Below are 17,397 nucleotides of genomic sequence, written 5' to 3'. Positions count from 1 at the left end.
TATATATATATATGTGTGTGTGTGTGTGTGCGTGTGTGTGTGTGTGTGCGTACAGGTCTCTATTTACAAGTTCTTTACTCAAATCTTTTATCTCTCTTGCTAATGCACATTGCCTTACTTGTCGACACTCATGTACACATTTAAAGCCGCTGTACCAGAGTCAAATTCTTCGTGTGTCCAACACACCTGGCCAGTAAAGCCGATTCTGATTCTGATTCAACGGGATTATTTTAAAATATATCTATAACTTAGATACAGTTTATATATTTTTTAATTTTAAAACGTAATAATTCAATTTTAAATTTCATACTACACTCCACTTGATACTACTTATATAAAATATTTGCTTTATTTTGAAACCGCAGCATTGGCGCACTCTCTGGCTTGTTTGACGCAGATGGACGTTTTATTTGATACGCCCCATTTCCAGCGTTGTCCAATAACAGACTAGGCAAATAAGTCAAAGTGGGCGTGGCTGAGTTGGAGGAAGTGCTATTTTGGGCACGTGTTGGGACGTGTAGTCAGTGGAACAAATTGAGCTTACCGTAAAAGTAAGCTTAGTGTTACTGTTTTTTACTATAGCAAGACTGATAACACTGGTAGGAGTGCATAAACATTCATATGTGGGGCTCTTGGTTGACTCAAAAGCAACACATACAATATAATATAAAAAATATTTTATTTCAAAAGGTGTGTGTATGCAGCAAATTGGTGTAGGTTTTAAAAAAATATTCTTATCCATAAATGTATTGCTGTTTAGACACATCACTTCCTTTTTAAGTTCATTTAATGCAGAATATAAGGTTTTTGTTTCACATAAGCCTGAAAATGGTTCATATCTGTTCAACATACAGTGATTAATATCTCAATTGTAATATTGGCTGATACTGTTTATACTTAACAAGTAACAGGCCTTTTTCCATGTCATAGTGGGCACAACAGCTGCAGATTGCATGCTCTCTTCATACAGTGGCAGTAACAGACGTTACAAGGTCATATTGGAATTTACACAAGCCATGTATATACATTATTTTTTACATCAAAATTATGGCAAATTATGTAAAAACCTTTGATGTAAACTATGAAGGTGCACACCTGCATCAGGTGGTCAAATAATGTTTGCTAGGTGGGTGGATTTTACCCAAAGGCCACTATTTATAAACCACTGTAATATGTTATGGCTCTTTAGATTAATGGAATCTAAAGTAGAAAAGCAATGACTCTTTGATTACTATAGACCCCATTTACTTTTCTCTATCAAAAACCCGGTGCAGCATATCTATTAGAAATGTGCTCTTAGAACGCCAAGTGGAGCAAAGGATAATGTGTTAATCAACATAAAACGTCAGCTGATTGGTTCGGTTTGTCGTGTGTGTGTTCAGGGACAGGCCCTATTTAGTGGCATTCATTTGAATTTTTCTTTGCAGAGCAGGTTTGTTTGTTGCTGTTAGTTGCTTTTGAGAGTTAGTAGTGTTATAGCAGATTGTGTATTTAGTGGAGAATCACTGTAGATAGATCAATAGATAGCTAGATAGTAAGTTACATAGAGAAATAGATAAATTAGTTACATAGTTAGATAACACTAGATATAGTTACAGAGATGGTCCTAAATAACGGTAAATATAGATAAAATATAACATATATAGATATATAAAGAGAGAATAGATTACCTATCTAGCTATACATATCTAGATAAGTTACACAAGCACACCCTCTTTACCAATGAACCCCAAAACATACGTTGCCAAAGCCCATAATATATTCTGTATTTGCACCAGTCCCATGTAAAAATGACATCTCTCTGAATTTGTAGAGCACATCTCATTAATGTAGCAACACCATTTAAATGTTTCATAACACAAAGTATAAGTGAGGAGTATATAGGGTTACAATCAGACATGCCAAATAAGAAACATGGTCTTCAACATGAGCTCATATCTATTTTATATTTTACTGTGTCAGCTTGAAACCATACAACCATGTAGTGTAGTGGAACAGGAAAATGTATGGTGAATAAAATCCCAAACAATCCATGAACCAATGACACATCTTGATTGCACTTTATTGACCACTAGATGTCCTACTCGAGCACTGTGTCATTGAAGCCTCCAGTAATGAACCATTTTTGTGAATACTGTGTCAAAGCTTCAACTAAGCATCGATCACCCATCACTAACCAGTGGTAATGCAGCCCCTTGTGTTGAAACACAGAGAGATGCGTTTTACCCCACTCAGTCTGAATGTAGACTTAGCATCTTAACCACCATCATCAAAACACCAAGTAAGTGAATATCGAAGAATGGCGTTCATAACTTCAGTAGAGTTCAGAGACTTGAAGAATCAAAGCCAAGGTGCACCAATGCTGTTCTGGTGGCACATGGTGGCCCAACACCTTACTAAGACACTTTGTTGGGTTTTCATTTGTACACATTTATTCACTTTATTTTCATTTGCTTTGTTTGTTCACAATTATTAATATCTCAACCTTAGAAATCTCCCATAATTCCATCTACATATCAAGTAAGCCCCATGGTGTCCAAACTCCAAGCTTGAAAAACTTATCAGTTCCATTCAGGTCACTTCACCAATGCCAATACGTTTATGTATACAAATAAGTCTCGTAATTTGTTTTCTACCTTTCACCAACAATCCAGTTCTAAGAAGCCTTTATCTGCTTGGCATTTTCATTCTTGGGTGGTATGATGTGAACCTGGAAGGGGATAAAAAACTCTAGAAGAGACTTTGTGTCTTTCAATTCTAGAGAATATTCCTGAGCAATCTTTTCTGCAGTCCATGTCTGAGGCTGCTGTTGGTGGCTACCGAGGGCCTTCAGAGCCTCAGTGATGGTCAATTTGCCTTTAGGAACATCTGTGAGGTCCATAAGGCCATAGAAGTCTCCTTTTAAACTGAACCTGAGCGGTCGGCGCTCCACTTGTTTATCCACTTTCACTTCCTTTGATGCCTGTGGGAGGATCAAGGATAAGAAAATTAGTCTAGGACACTTAAAAATGCCATTGTTCTGTTAAATAGGAACTTTACTGAAGAGCATTTCCTGTGACTATCTTTAAAAAAAAAAACCTATATTCAGAGGTGTCTCTATATCTTTGTCCTCCCCATCTACATACATTAGAATCTCAGAATATTAGTAACACCTCTGAATATAATGTAGTCCAGTACAACACCACCTTTAACAATGACCTCAATAATAAACATAATTGAATTTATACAGTAATCACAATTTCACCAAAAACTGAAACATTCTGAGCTTCATAAACATAGATGTTAAGGTGGAAATGTTGCATTGAAGTGCATACAATTGTAGAGGTGTTACTATTAAAAGTGGCTGGGCAGTGTGTGAAGTCAAGTGACTATGTAAAATGAAAAAAGGGGGATGTGTGTGGTGAGGAATCCAGAGAAAACTGTCACCCAACTGTTCCCCTCAGCTTCATGGAGCATTTCAGCTCATTTTAGCTCACTGCTTTGGTTCTGGCCCTCAACTTTACATTTTTCCCCACTGTCACCAATGACATCAACCTGGTTTTTCAGCTGATAATCAGTTTTCCCCAAGCTCAAATAAACCCCACACCTGCCCAGCACACATACAAAGTTAGTAACTAGGTTAGCAGTGCATCTGGCAGCAAAAGCACCAGATGTATACAATTTTTAACATAGTGGTGAGTTCTGTTCCCAAGTGGCCAAAAATGGCTCGAAATAACATTGTAGACCGCTGTTTACCGATGACATTGCCCTGGCATCTTTGTGGTATGGACTGTAAACACCCAAGAATACTAAACTGTTACATTATTGTTACAGACATTTCAAATCACCGTTTTAAGATGCAAACTCCAATGTTTTCTAACAATCAGAAGTTATTACAAGCAGCCGTTTTGATTTAAAGCATACAAGTGATCTGGAAATGTATATGCGAACACATTGCTGATATTGTAGCTCGTCTTTCCTACATTGATGTTTTTGTGTCACCATAGTGTAGGCTGTTTTGATCAGGTGTCTTCTTGACTTTTTTTTTTTTTACTTTGCACCCAGCTGGCTGGGTGCAAAGTAAAAGCTTACGACCTCCTTCTTTCACCATGCGCACTCTGAGGAAGGAAAGTCAAGACACTAAATTACTTAAATGGCCGTAAATATTATCATGTGCAAATGTCAATACAGCTTAATATATAAATAGCCTTGATATTCGATTAACGTTAACCCCGAGTGTACTCAATAAGGCACAACCCCAGCCCACCACCAAAGGACGCGTTCAGCGCCCATGCTTGCCTGACCTCTGCTGCTGGTGCTGTATCCTTCGACTCCACATACACAGACCTGAGCAGCTTCAGCAGAGGGTCGTTCTTCTGGTTGATTGAATCCGCTGCTAAACCACACAAATGTTCATGAGGTTTTATGAGAAACTTAATTAGTAACTTACGTCTGAGTGTTAGCAATCCACCTTGCATTACCCCCGAGGTCACAGTCACACATGTTAGGGAAGGTTCCAGACACTCACCTTCACAGCTACCGGAGGACGGCGGAAGGCTGCCCGCGTGTCGGGGTGCTGCGCTTGGCTTTTCCCTGGAGATTTCTTGGTGTACTCGGTTTTCTAGGTTGAAATTTCTGACCATTCGCGCAAACCGTGCCCCCATGTTTAACTAGTGACTGAAGACCGCTATTAATAAAGTTCGTTCAAACCGCCTACGGTGAGCTAGAAGGTTCACATCATTATAAAAAAGGCGAAAACAGAAAGTAGCAGTGACACCATGTGGTTGGCTTGGGCTTTGAATAATGCTTGATTTGTAAATACGGTTCTACTGTATTTGTGCATATATATATTGTGCACTTCATATATATATATATAACGAACAGCCTGCACCTGGGAGGGATGGAAGTGGAACAGTGAGGTTTGCGGATGCAGGGGGGCTCAGGTCAAGAAGGTGCAGGAGTTTAAGTATTTGGGGTAAACAGTCTAGTGTGATGGGGAGTGTGGGAAAGAGGTGAAGAGGCGAGTGCAGGCAGGTTGGAGTGGGTGGAGAAAGGTGTCAGGAGTGTTGTGTGACAGAAGAGTGTCAGCAAGAATCAAAGGAAAGGTGTACAAGACAGTAGTGAGACCAGCTATGCTGTATGGGTTAGAGACTGTAGCAGTGAGGGACAGCTCAGGTTGCTGTTTTGGGAACAAGGTCAGAGAGGCCAGATTGAGATGGTTTGGACATGTGCAGAGGAGGGATAGTGGTTATATTGGTAGAAGGATGGTGGAGATGGAGCTGCCAGGCAAGTGGTCAAGAGGAAGGCCAAAGAGGAGATATATGGATGTGCTAAAAGAGGACATGAAGTTAATTGGGGTGAGAGTAGAGGATGCCGAGGATAGAGTTAGGTGGAAACAGATGATTCGCTGTGGCGACCCCTAACGGGAACAGCCGAAAGGAGAAGAAGTAATTAATTGTTTTTACAATTATAATCACTGCTATGGCAATTTGACCATTTCAAAAACATTATTACAAACAGTCTGTAAACATTAAGCACACTCTTTTTGCTACAACCACAGTGAAAATCAAAATGCAGGCTAAACAAAAGAGGCTACAACTGCATAAAACTGAAAAGCTTAAGATTTCAGATAGATTACACCATCTTGGAAGTGATGAATGAAGTAGGTACTGTATGTTAAATCGTTTAATAATATAGGATATTACTTTGCAAATGTCATTTTGTAAATGTAGCACTTATCTGATAGGCCATTATGAACAGGTTGGCAACAGCTACTGGTATTTGGTCATTACAAAAAGAATGTGTCATATATGCTCAGAATGTGCATTTGTCAAAATATATAGACTATTAATTTATGTTAAAGTTTGCAGGGTCATATCTATGAATACATCTAAATATATACTGTAAACTCTTTTATATTCTAAATTTATTGGTTAGTATTTATATTTTTCCCTTAGAGTGACAAGATACAAGTAGATATATTACTGAGGCTTTCTCAAATAAATAAAAATAAATATTGCATTGTTTATTAGATCATTCTTTAAAGATTAATATACGGTAGGGTATATCTTTCATAAAAGCTATTTATTTAAATTTTTCTACAGGGATTCATGTATGTTTTTCACCACAAGGAGACACTGTTCATTACTTCAAAACAGTGCGGGGGAGAGATGTCTATGAACCTGCAGGCACCATTCACAGGCCATCCTGTTCCTGTCTAGTTTATCAAATCCAAAATATAAGATAATGTGATGAAATGTGACAAATACTGAGTCACTTCTTTGCTTCCTTAGAAGTATGACAGAAAATGTTTATATTGCAATCTTAGTTTTGCTGTCCTCTATCTAAAAATACTGTGGAGACAGTTAACAGTGTGTCAAAGTCCTTCCTTTTTACACATACTCTCTGCTATGTGTGCATGTAAATCTTATGTTTGACCTCATGGGACAATCTAAGTTAAGGGTCAGTGAGAAAAAATTATGCTTTTTCTAGTTTCTCATCAAGGTGACAAAAAGAATATCATCCAGTACTGGCAAGACTGCAGTTTTAGGCTATAGGCATCAGCAGTTACTTCTGGGAATGTGTTGTTTACTGCTTCATACAGTAATCACACATTTCACATAAACATTGATAGTTTTTTCTAGCTATAATCATTCATCCAGTTCACACTGGCCATTTAGAGGTACATTCCAAATATGTCTTTATAGTGTGAAATTCCTGCATTGTGATACTATCCCTTCATTGCAGCTAAACTGGGAAACACTGTCAGGGAAAACACAAAGACTCACAGATAAGGACTTCATTTGACTGTGGAACTCTACATCCAGCCAGAGCCCTGACTTAAACCCAATTGAGCATCTCTGGAGAGACCTGAAAATGGCTGTCCACCAACGTTTACCATCCAACCTGACAGAACTGGAGAGGATCTGCAAGGAGGAATGGCAGAGGATCCCTAAATGCAGGTGTGAAAAACTAAGCTAAAATAATTTTAGCATATGGCTGCAATAAAAGATGCTACAGCACCACACAGTGGGGAAAAAAATAAAGCCAGTTAGCCAGTTACAACACATATAGGACCAGTGCAAAGTCTGGATACGCCTTCTCACTCAATGCTTATTCTTTGTTTCTGTTGTTTTCTACATTGCAGAATAATACTGAAGCCATCAAAACTATGAAGCATATGGAATTACTGTATGTATGCAAAAAGTGTAAACAAAGCAAACGTGTTTAATATTCAGGGGTCTTTGGAATTAAAGTACACCGTTTTCTTTGACAACCATCAGGAGGAGGGTGCCTGGAATTGTTTTCACAACATGTGTTGCTTATCAGTTATTTGGTGATACATCGTGCCTTCGTAGTGCAGTAGATAGAGATTTGGGGAAAACTGTCAGTCTACAACTGAGGTGCATGACTGACTCTGAAATGTGCAATCAACACTCTCAAAATGCACACGACCTTAGGCAACCCATTGCTGAGGGGTGGGGTGGCTTTTAGAGTGAGACAGAGAGAGGGGGTCTTGTGCAGTATCTTAGCTGTCCACCACTGCTATGCACCCGGGGTCTTGCCTGGTATGGTAGACCCCTGCCTTTATTGATCTTGTTCCTGTGCTGCCAGGATTAGAGCCTCTGTGTGGCTCTGTGAAAAATAAGAGTCACACCAGCTTGGACATCACCCGGGTCAACAAGATCTGTCAGGTGTTTAAGAACCAGGGAAAACTTGATGAGAAGTGGACTACTGGAACAAGACATTCATGGACAAGAGAGAACAGGGAACTATTGGAATGCTACTATACAAGTAACTCCAGTGAGAGGGGTTACATATGGAGGATGTGGGACCTATGGAGATATACAGGTCTAATACATTTTCATTTTTATCTCTTCATATTTTTATATTGACTTATACAATTTTTTTGTGTTATTTATGTAAATAATGTGTCTTTTAAGCCGAGAGCTGCCGGAAGAAATTTTGTTGTGCTATGCATAATGACAATAAAGATTCTTGACTTGACTTGACTTACCTTAAAATTGTGCTTACTGTAATTTGAGTAAATGTAGCCTACTTTCCACAACTCTTAAATCCCTGACATATTAATCTTATGATACGGGATGGTTGTGTATGAACTACTTTGCCAATTATGAAAAATCTGATTATTTTGACATTTCTATCCTCCAGTGATACCTAAACCATTTTACTCTGAGTAGGAAATTCAAGGAACATAACTTGAGAAATGCTTCTGATCACAAGGAAATTCCAATGGTGTTTCAATGTCTTCTGGATTTCTTTAAATTGACTAGATTGTGGTAAACTGTAAAAATGGTAATATTAAAAATGGACATAAGCTGTGTAAACAGATGCACCTTGCCCCAAACACACACACATATAGTATATACATATATGTACCATATATAGATAGATAGAAACAGTAGATAGATTGATAATTCAACAGTTCTCAGTGTAATAATAAACTGGATTGAGCATTTCTATAGTCAACACTGTAAAACAAGATGAGTTGCATGGCCAGCAGGTGGCAGTATTTCATATTCAAACACATTCAAAGAAGCTTTTTTTAAAAACAGGTTTCATTCTGAGGTTAATATAATCTTTGCAGGTTTCAAATATAAACAAGACCTCCAACGATTTGTCACAATGAGATTTCCATTTATTTCATTTCCAGCCCCACATGTTAAGACCAGGCCAGACAACAGAGGTCACTTTTTATATAAGGGAAGCATGGAGGACATCTGGGATTGATTATCTGCTTGGTCATAAGAAAACAGCCCACAGAATTTTTGTGAGGACAGGAATGACAGGATAAGATGGAGTAAAAAGTCACAAAGTCTCAGTCAAAGATTCTTTGTCACCCTACATCAGAGCTCAGCTGGGTTCCCCTCAATGAAGGTGCTGATGAATAACACAGATCAGAGGTTGACAGTTTTGTTCCACATCCAAATAATAATAAAAATAATAAACATCACAACAGATATACTGTGAAAATGATTTTATTTTGTTGATGATGAAAATACAGTACCAAGCTCGGAGTGGCTCTTTGCACGAGGGTGATTTTGATTGGTGTTTATAATTCCCATCCAGTGTTCTTTACTGTGTGGAGCCTGTAGATTTAGCAGCTCCGAGGCATGTTGATGCATGTGAGGCGAGAAGGGTGAGGTGCAGTTGATTGTCTAGACTACTGACTTAACTGAGATTTCCAGCAGATGTGTATCAGCATTGTCAGTAGATAAATGAAACCTTCTGCTATTCAGAAATTCAACACTCTTAAGGAATGACTTAAGAAAATCACAGTCCACTACAGATTATGTGCTCTTTTTAATGGGACATTGATTCCACTAGTAAATGGACTAACTATTACATGACTCCTGAACTGTGCTTAATAACCATTTTAGCTTACTGTAGTATATCTTTAAACGTTATACTATGGTGGCCAACTCAACACCCCAATTCAAAAGATATAGCCAGTGATATTGTAGTTTTCTTTTCTTACAGTCATCAAATGCAGACCCAAACTAACAAAGCCAGATACAACTGTGACATAGAGCTCCTCTGTTGTCTAAAAACTATTACAAACACATCACACTGTTGCACTGGGTGACAAGTTCTTTCATTACCATAAACACACACTGCAGTATATTTTGACTCAGTCCCACATACATTGTCCTGCTGCAAAAAGGACAGTGTATGTGGGACATCCGGTCCTACTCACTAGAGCAACAGGTTAATTTGCCACTGAAAATACTAACTACAGTGCCCAAATGTTTAGGAACATTTCTGAGCCTTAAAAATGAAACTTTATGTCCAAACAATGGGCTTGGATCTCATAGCGACAACTCAGAAAGTGAGACAGAAGAGCACATTATTAGTTTTGTTCTGTTAGTAAAATTTGATGGCAAAAAGATAAATACAGATATATGTCAATTATCCTTTAGGAAAACAGAAATGAAAAATACAACACACAGGTTGCATCCGGAAAAACATAAAGCATAAGAAATTTTTAAAAAACATTCACTACATGTATACAACAAAAAGAAATATTTTGGAACATGTTGCCTGCTCATTCTGGAACCATTTCGTCCACGCCCACTGCGCACGGACCTTGTTGATGATTGGTCTGCGAGAACCGCATCGATGCACTTCCTCTCCCGTGATAATAGGGGTTATGCGCAACTTACTTCCGTATACTGCAAAACAGAATCATCCGTTTCCGGTTTGCGACTAGTATGAAATATGGCACTGTTCTACTCAAGATGTCTCCAAGAACTACCAAATATGAAGATCACGGATGTCCACCGAATATGCAGTTCCACGTCTAAAACACCGGGCAGCAAGCTGGATAAGGGTTTAAGCTATATGCTTCTTCATACATCCACGACTACGAAGGTAGAGTTATGTATGGGTTATCTTACAAATATTTTGAGAAAAAAAGTTTATCTTACAAACGGAGATGTAGCTAAGCTAGTTCGTAAGCTAACTAGTAAATGCAATGTATGTGTAAGTGGCGTCGATCTTCATTTCTTTGAGCAAAAGTTGCAGTGCTCTCTGGGCCACCATTATCTCTATATATTTACCTGTATTTCTGACGTCACATGTTCACTGATACAACACACAATGAATGCACACCTATGCATGTAGTACTTTTATTTACAAATGGTCAAAAAGAGTCCATAAAAATATATCTTGCTTTCACATATACACATTTAAATGTATTTCTATGAACTATGTAGACAGGATAAATTTCAAGTACAGCTGTGATGACTACATTGTTGTGGCTAGCCTTAAGCTCTTTAATAAAAAGCAGGACCTCTGAACTCTACAAAGGACAAACTTCACAAAGACTCAGCTCTAAAGCTCCATAGAAGCTTATTACATCAGAGGTGGTTTGGCTTCATCTCAGCAATTCATCAATTCCTATTTGGAATCAGCTGTTTTTCCTGAACACCCATTAGGTTGATCTAATAGGTCACTGTGAGAAAAAAAGATGATGATTTCAAGAATAATGTCATGATATTTTGGGGAAGAAGATGTAAGATCTAGAAAAAAGTCAAGATATTTTATGAGAATAAAACTCTGTTGTACTGTTGTGTGGTTTAGACTACTAGCCTTAGGTATATTTGTGATTTAGGTCTAAATAAACAAAACAGATTTGAGCTGACTAGAAAAAAATCATAATATTATCAATATAAAATGTACATAATGAGAACAGAAGGCACATAATTATAAGAAAAGTGTAATTTTAAGAATCACAATTAAAACAATATAACATTGAGAAAACATCAATATTACCAGAACATTGATAATATGAAAATAATATTCATAATACATTATGAATATCTAATATACTACAAAATTAAAATTAATATTATATTAAAACAATATTAGGAGCATAAACTCAATGTTTTTTTGGGGGGAGGGGGGGTTTCTAAATATTCCAGTAATAAAAGTCTTCATATTGCAGGCATAAAACTGATTTTATGAAGGAAACTTTCACAAATGCTAAAATCTATTATAATGCTGAAAAAAAACTTAGAATAATTTTTGGTAGAAGACGATTCACCTGTCATCCAAGAGGCTTCATCAGTTCTGTCTGAGGTGGCGAGCAGGAGGTATTTATCCCTCCCTATAGACTGACTATTTACAAACAAGTTCTTAAATATGCATCTTGTAACAATAAACTTTATTGTTCAAATAACTCAATAATAGAGCTTTGCCCTGTAAACTTACTTTATTCTTCTAAAATTACCACTTTTTTTCTCAAAATATTTCACCTTTTTCTAGAAATTAAATTTTCTGTAACAGTGACTCTAATCTTGCGTTGTAAGTTCTGGCTCAGACTAAGGTGTGGGGTGCATTTAGCTCACCATGAACAACAGGTCCCCTATGTGTAGCTGGATGACCCCTCACCTTCTTATGATGTTAGCACTGTATGCGAGAGCACGATGAGTATAGGTAAAATAAGATGAAGCAGTCAATCAGAAGGATGGTGTAGAAACACCTCTGCGTGTGCAAGCTTCGACCCCTCTGAAAGCGAGTCAGTAACACAGCCAGCAGTAAAAAGAAGGTGGCAGTGTTCAGAAGGAGGAAGAGTCTTATGTAAGAGGCTGTGCTGGGGAGACCCTCACTCCCTGCTGTGGCCACCATATGAACCTCTTTGAATCTGCGGCCCTTGACAAAACCGCCCTTTCTGATTTTGCGGCTGTCTGTATAATCCATAAAGGCCCATGAGTCTGCATCTCCCTCTTCTGGGCTGTCCTCATACGTATGCTTTGAAGTCCTCTGTCTCTCCTTCTTCTCATTCACTTCAATCTGTGCAAAAATGTCAGGTAGACTCTCAGAAAGCTTCTCCCCAAGGTTCACTTTCTTCCCTCCTTTACCCTTGGCTTGCTTCTTGGACATAGCAAACATCCTCTCAATGATTTCATCTGTCTTCTTTTTGTCGGAGAACTGGAGGAGGCGCTCTGCAGTTTTATGGAAGCTGGCACTGTTGAGAACCTGTCCGAGGATGTGTCTCTCCATCTGCTGGAAGACGGGCTTGACATGCTGGAGGTTGTCCTCCATCACACTGATGTACTCCTCTACTTCCTCTGGTGAACTGTCCACCACAGCCGCCGCCTTCTCAAATACGATCTTCTTGTGGTCCAGCAGCACCATGGCGAACAGAGGCTTGGTGGGGACCTCTCCGGTCAGCAGGTAGATGGTGTAAGTGTGGTCTTTGGTGGCCAAGTAAATATCTACCCTCCGGTCATCACCACGCAGGGTGAAGCTCTGTACATCCACCCCTGGTCCAAAAAAAGTGTAGGCCACCCTCGTATGAGGGTATCTCAGTGGCATTGTGACATTCACATAGTTCGAGCCATTATACAGGTACCCTCGAGGGTAATTCCAATAGCCCATCACGCCTTTGTTACTGTAGTTTGTGTCATCCATCCAGAACATCTTATACTTGTCCTCACCATGTGATACAAATGCTCCATGAATACCATCTACTTTTGTACTCTGGAATGACAGCTCCATGTTGTGAAAGAAGGCACTCATGGCCTTGGTTGGGCTGTCAGGATCTAGGTGGATGTGGTCCACAAGGAGTAGGAGCTGTGGGTGGAGAAGGAGCAGGTTCCTCTGAAAGTTCTTGATCTTCAGTTCTGGATTATAAGCGGAGCGTCCCTCACCACGGATGAAGACCATTCCCTGTCTCTCCATAGCCACTTCTACTCTTCCCTGGGCATCGGCTGCCAGCCCCACCTTGTACTTCAACCATTTAGAGTCGCAGGCTTCTGTAACCTGTCCAGCCCATGGCTTAAAACAGCTCCCTGAGACAGTTGAGCCAAACAACACTCCATTGTTCAACAAAGTGTACTTGGGTCCGTATAGTGCCTCTGTGATAAATGGGACACCATTGGGTGCAAAGGTGAAAGAATTCTGATCTGGGTGCTCGTGGCCAGCGTTAAAGTTCCTCCACCCTTTGATCCACTCTTTGTACTTAGCCTTGTGAACAATGTCAAAGATGGCGCGTCCTCCCAGCTTCCCTGACTTGAAGGAGACAAAGGTGTGGTTGGTGTCTGCAGGTAAAGCACTCCCGTACGTGACCACGCCCCAGTCCTCAAAATAGTGGAGCTGGGGTGTTCCGAAATCTGATGGGGGCTTGGGAGTCAGGCCTGGGTCATACCTGCAAAACCAATAAGACGACTTCCATAAGATGGATTAAGCACTTACAGTATACACATATGATTCAAACTGATAAATATTGTCAAATATTATCAATTTGAAGGCATTTCAGAAGGTAATTTGTTATGATATTCGTAAACATTCACAACAGACCCATCTGAATGTGTAAACATTTTTTTGACTAGTATTAACTTTTACATCAACCAGAGAGGCAAAATGTGAAAGTTCATTTCATTTTGACCCCTAACATCAACAGTGACATATAAAACATCAATGTCAAGTATGCTAACTGAATATTGCATATTTTAAGCTTTTACTGGAACAGTTTTATTTTTGATGCAAAACATGAGTCGATCCATGGCTCAAAAGCTATGATCTGAACAGAACTGTGAGTTTTCTGATCTGTTGCACCTCTGTCAGACAGTTCAACCATCTGACAAGCAGCTTGGTTTAAGTAAAGGAATCCTGAAACTTTAAGTCAACTTTAACACTTAACTTACTGGGTTCAGTTCAGAGGTGCCCTGGTGCGTTTGCCTGTTTGGTCTGGTGCAAAGCCGTCTATAAAACTCTAGTGTTGACCAAAGAATAGAAAATATGTGATTGTCAGGATATTGGAGGCTTATTAAATCTATCTAGTGATCAAGGAAGAAATCTGTATAAGCAAGCTATATAATTATCTATGATGTGATAAGATGCAATTAAGTGGTGTGTGGTTGCAGTCTGTCTCCAAAGTTTTTACTTCTGAGGCCATATTACTTGATGTTTACTCCTCCTGGTGAGGTTGTAATAAGTCACTGTGAACAGCAGATGCACCACAACTAAGAGGCATCAATGTATCAATTTTTCCTTGGTTTGGAACAAATGAACCAAACTATAGGAGGGAACGTGACCGAATGTTTCATTGAACATTATGAAAATCAGTTTGGCAGCTTACCAGATGAACTCTGTGTGCAGAGTACACCAGCGCTGGCCCTTTCCAGCTTGCCCTGGCCCTTCGATCACCCTGTTTTGATGAATCAGATCTGCCAGCCAGTTTCCACTGCCATTACGCAACACAAAGCGGTCCAAGAAGACCAGCTGGCTCTCCGGTCCATAGAACCAGTTGTAGTTGGAATCTGCAATGGCTACAGTCCGCTGAAATCCTAGTGAGACAGTGAAAACAAAGTAGCCATCATGCAGAAACACATTGCAAGTAATGGGAAAGACGAGACAAATAAAACGATGTACTGACTCATTTTGAAGTTTGTGCTGCCAAAAATGCATTACAATATGACCAAACAAATCTTTGATTTGTTGTGAACTCCTACACACTACCACACAGAGTTCAGTACAAAATATGGGGCCTGCGGTCATAAATATGTTACAAAAGCACCCCCTTCTAACAAGGACCTCAGTCTCTTTTGCTGTGACCCTTCCGTCATCCAATAAACTCTTCAACTGCCTTGAGTGCTTATACTTCAAGTGACATCTCAGACTCCTTCACAATGGAAATAAGTCATATTACTTTTGTGTTTAATCCCTGACAGTGCTTTAGCCTAACTATACTAAACCAAATCCTTCATTTAGGTCTGTGATGGTCATCGGCCAAAATGCGGAGTGAGCTCTTCTACAGTAAATACCTTAGGACTGTTTTGCTTCAGTCTTTCACCTTTTCTGAGCATGCAGATTAGGTTTACCAAAAAAAAGCTACAACCCTTTCTACTGCACATACCGAGGAGTCCTGAGGTTAGTCTGTACATCTTAGAGTATTATCAGGCTGTAAACAACACTCATTAGTTTATCACCAAGACAAAGCATCTTCTTGAATGAAAATCTTCAAGGACTCTTGCCATCCCCTGAATCGTCTCCTACAGTTCCTGCTGTGAGAGTAATGGTACAGAGTCCCCTATGCATAGGAAGCTGCAGGTGAGTTTTTACTTTTGTGCAAACAAAAACGGGCCACAAAGCTGTTTTGATTTTATTTTGAAGTGACAGCATTGTCTTTTGGTTTGACTGGTTTTTAACTTCTTTCTCTACTTACACTTCCACAAGCTTGACATTTCTTTCAATTTTGACTTTTCAGTTGCTACTTTATTTTCTTTCAGAGCTTCAACTTCAGCTTCAAATTCAGTTCCTTTAACTGCTTCATTTTCAGTCATTACCAGCTGTTTTAAATGTTTTTTGTTTGTTTGTTTTTTTTAGCAAAAGTAAGCAGACACTGTATTTCCTAAAATGGTGCCTTTTTACAGTTAGTTACAGCTGATTACCATTTGCTTCCTCTCAACTTTCTGCAAACACACAACCAAGAATCCACACAGTCAGCAAGAGTACAGCAATCATCTGAGCTGTTAAAGGGGAAGATTTGGATAATCTGGCCTTATCTTCCTGTCCTGGTGGAAATGGAAAGCTACTATTGTGGCTCTGGATTGGAGGCTCGTCTGGCTGGTGTAATTAGAGCTGCTTTCTGAGTGCAATAGTGTCACTCTGCCACAACACAGAAAAAGTTGGCAGGGGGATGTGAAATGTCCAAGCCTGACCTAGGGGCCCCTCTTCTGCTTCTGCCCTCCCCCTGACCTTGAGACAAAACCTCCAGATCTCTGCAGGTCTCAGCTCCACTGTGAAAGCCATCCAAGAAGATAACAACTCCACACATGCATACCCCATATCAGTTCAGAGGACACGCTACTCTCCAGTGTGGCAACCTACCGTAAGGTCATTTTCATGCCTAAGCTAACATATCCAACTTTAGGCACAGAACATTCTAGTGAGGACTGCCTAGTGAGTAAGGGTGTGTCTGCCAGTCATAGTTAAGTAAACACTTGTTCACAGATCACTGACTACAGTCCTCTGGCAGACTAAGTACCACTTTGATGAAAAGTGTATCATATAAAGCAGCTTTAAAAAGAAGTAAACAACTGAGCTGTTTACTGTCAGCCACAGCAATTGATATGACAGTTACCGGGCAGAATAGTCCTGTAGAGGAAGGCGAAGTGCTTAAGGAGCCATGGGTGGTCGAAGTGGCTGATGGCAAAGTGGCGCTGTACCAGGAACATGTACTGAAACAGAGAGCGGCTGGTATAGGTCCCATAGGCTACACCTTCATACAGGGAGCCATCGGTCACATCCTGAAGAAGGACCATAGACTTCTCCATGATGGACAGCACCTGCTTGGTCCATAGGTAGGCCTCTTGAAGGTAGCCTGGAACACAGAAAGTTGAGCTGGTATTACAGGTGAAATACAGTCTGATACATAAATTAGACTAAAGTTTAGTGTAACAGTTTTCCACTGTTGTAGACTTTAGATTGTAATTCTCTTTAGTTTTACTTTGCTGAAAATAGTTGAGAAACATAATCCACTCCAGAGAACATTAGGTCTATGAGATAAGTTACTGTTGCATGGGAATGCAGGACAGAGTCAATCTCACATCTCCATTAAAATACTCTGGTGTGTCAAGTCTTTGCATGTCAATTCATATTGATTTGATGGCTGTCTGGAATATGACAAAGAATATAGGAGAGCATGAAGAGCACATTTCTCCCAGGTTTTTTTAGGGGAGATTTTCCTTATCCAATTTGAGGGTCCAATGACACAGGGTGTTGTATGCTGTACAGATCGTTTAGCCCTCTGAAGCAAATTTGGGATTTGCCATATTGAGCTACTGTATATAAATTAAAAAATGACTTGCAATGGATTGTCATGATGTGTATTGGAAAAGTATGAACAGATATAACAGAATACTTTCAAATGTTGACATTAACTATAGGTAA

At 39.4% G+C, this 17,397-nt stretch overlaps 2 protein-coding genes across 4 annotated transcripts in view; both read right to left on the bottom strand.

Moving 5' to 3' along the window:
- Positions 1 to 2,637: 2,637 nt before the first annotated feature.
- Positions 2,638 to 4,708, bottom strand: ndufaf4 (NADH:ubiquinone oxidoreductase complex assembly factor 4). 2 transcript variants are annotated; one of them, XM_020612912.1, is made up of 3 exons: positions 4,508 to 4,708; positions 4,284 to 4,372; positions 2,638 to 2,962 (listed from the first exon to the last, which is right to left on the bottom strand). In XM_020612912.1, the coding sequence occupies exons 1-3, from the start codon at positions 4,641 to 4,643 to the stop codon at positions 2,657 to 2,659; spliced, it is 531 nt and encodes a 176-aa protein (XP_020468568.1). In that variant the 5' UTR covers positions 4,644 to 4,708; the 3' UTR covers positions 2,638 to 2,656. The 2 variants fall into 2 exon arrangements, with proteins under 2 accessions (XP_020468568.1, XP_020468567.1); XM_020612911.1 differs by having other exon boundaries at positions 4,284 to 4,375; positions 4,508 to 4,706.
- A 6,672-nt stretch (positions 4,709 to 11,380) lies between these two features.
- The window catches only part of dse (dermatan sulfate epimerase), a 33,437-nt gene continuing 27,420 nt past the window's right edge, over positions 11,381 to 17,397 (bottom strand). For both annotated transcript variants that reach the window (XM_020612922.1, XM_020612921.1), the window contains 3 exons: positions 16,589 to 16,828; positions 14,585 to 14,792; positions 11,381 to 13,651 (listed from right to left, as the gene is read on the bottom strand). In XM_020612922.1, coding sequence (XP_020468578.1) covers positions 11,905 to 13,651; positions 14,585 to 14,792; positions 16,589 to 16,828 — 2,195 coding nt within the window. In that variant the 3' untranslated portion in view covers positions 11,381 to 11,904. The remainder of the gene's footprint in view (positions 13,652 to 14,584; positions 14,793 to 16,588; positions 16,829 to 17,397) is intronic.

The sequence above is a fragment of the Monopterus albus genome, unplaced genomic scaffold (genome assembly GCF_001952655.1).
Source record: "Monopterus albus unplaced genomic scaffold, M_albus_1.0 scaffold128.1, whole genome shotgun sequence".
Lineage (NCBI taxonomy): Eukaryota > Metazoa > Chordata > Actinopteri > Synbranchiformes > Synbranchidae > Monopterus > Monopterus albus.
This window is presented reverse-complemented; position numbering and strand designations above follow the sequence as displayed.

Bases quoted from the DNA above. Each gene is read 5' to 3' on its own strand.
- ndufaf4 (XM_020612911.1), bottom strand. From the start codon at position 4,643: ATGGGGGCACGGTTTGCGCGAATGGTCAGAAATTTCAACCTAGAAAAC. The intron at 4,376-4,507 runs GTGAGTGTCTGG...TGTGTGGTTTAG, and splicing joins GTCCTCCGGTAGCTGTGAAG to CAGCGGATTCAATCAACCAG. The intron at 2,963-4,283 runs GTCAGGCAAGCA...ATCCTCCCACAG, and splicing joins ATACAGCACCAGCAGCAGAG to GCATCAAAGGAAGTGAAAGT.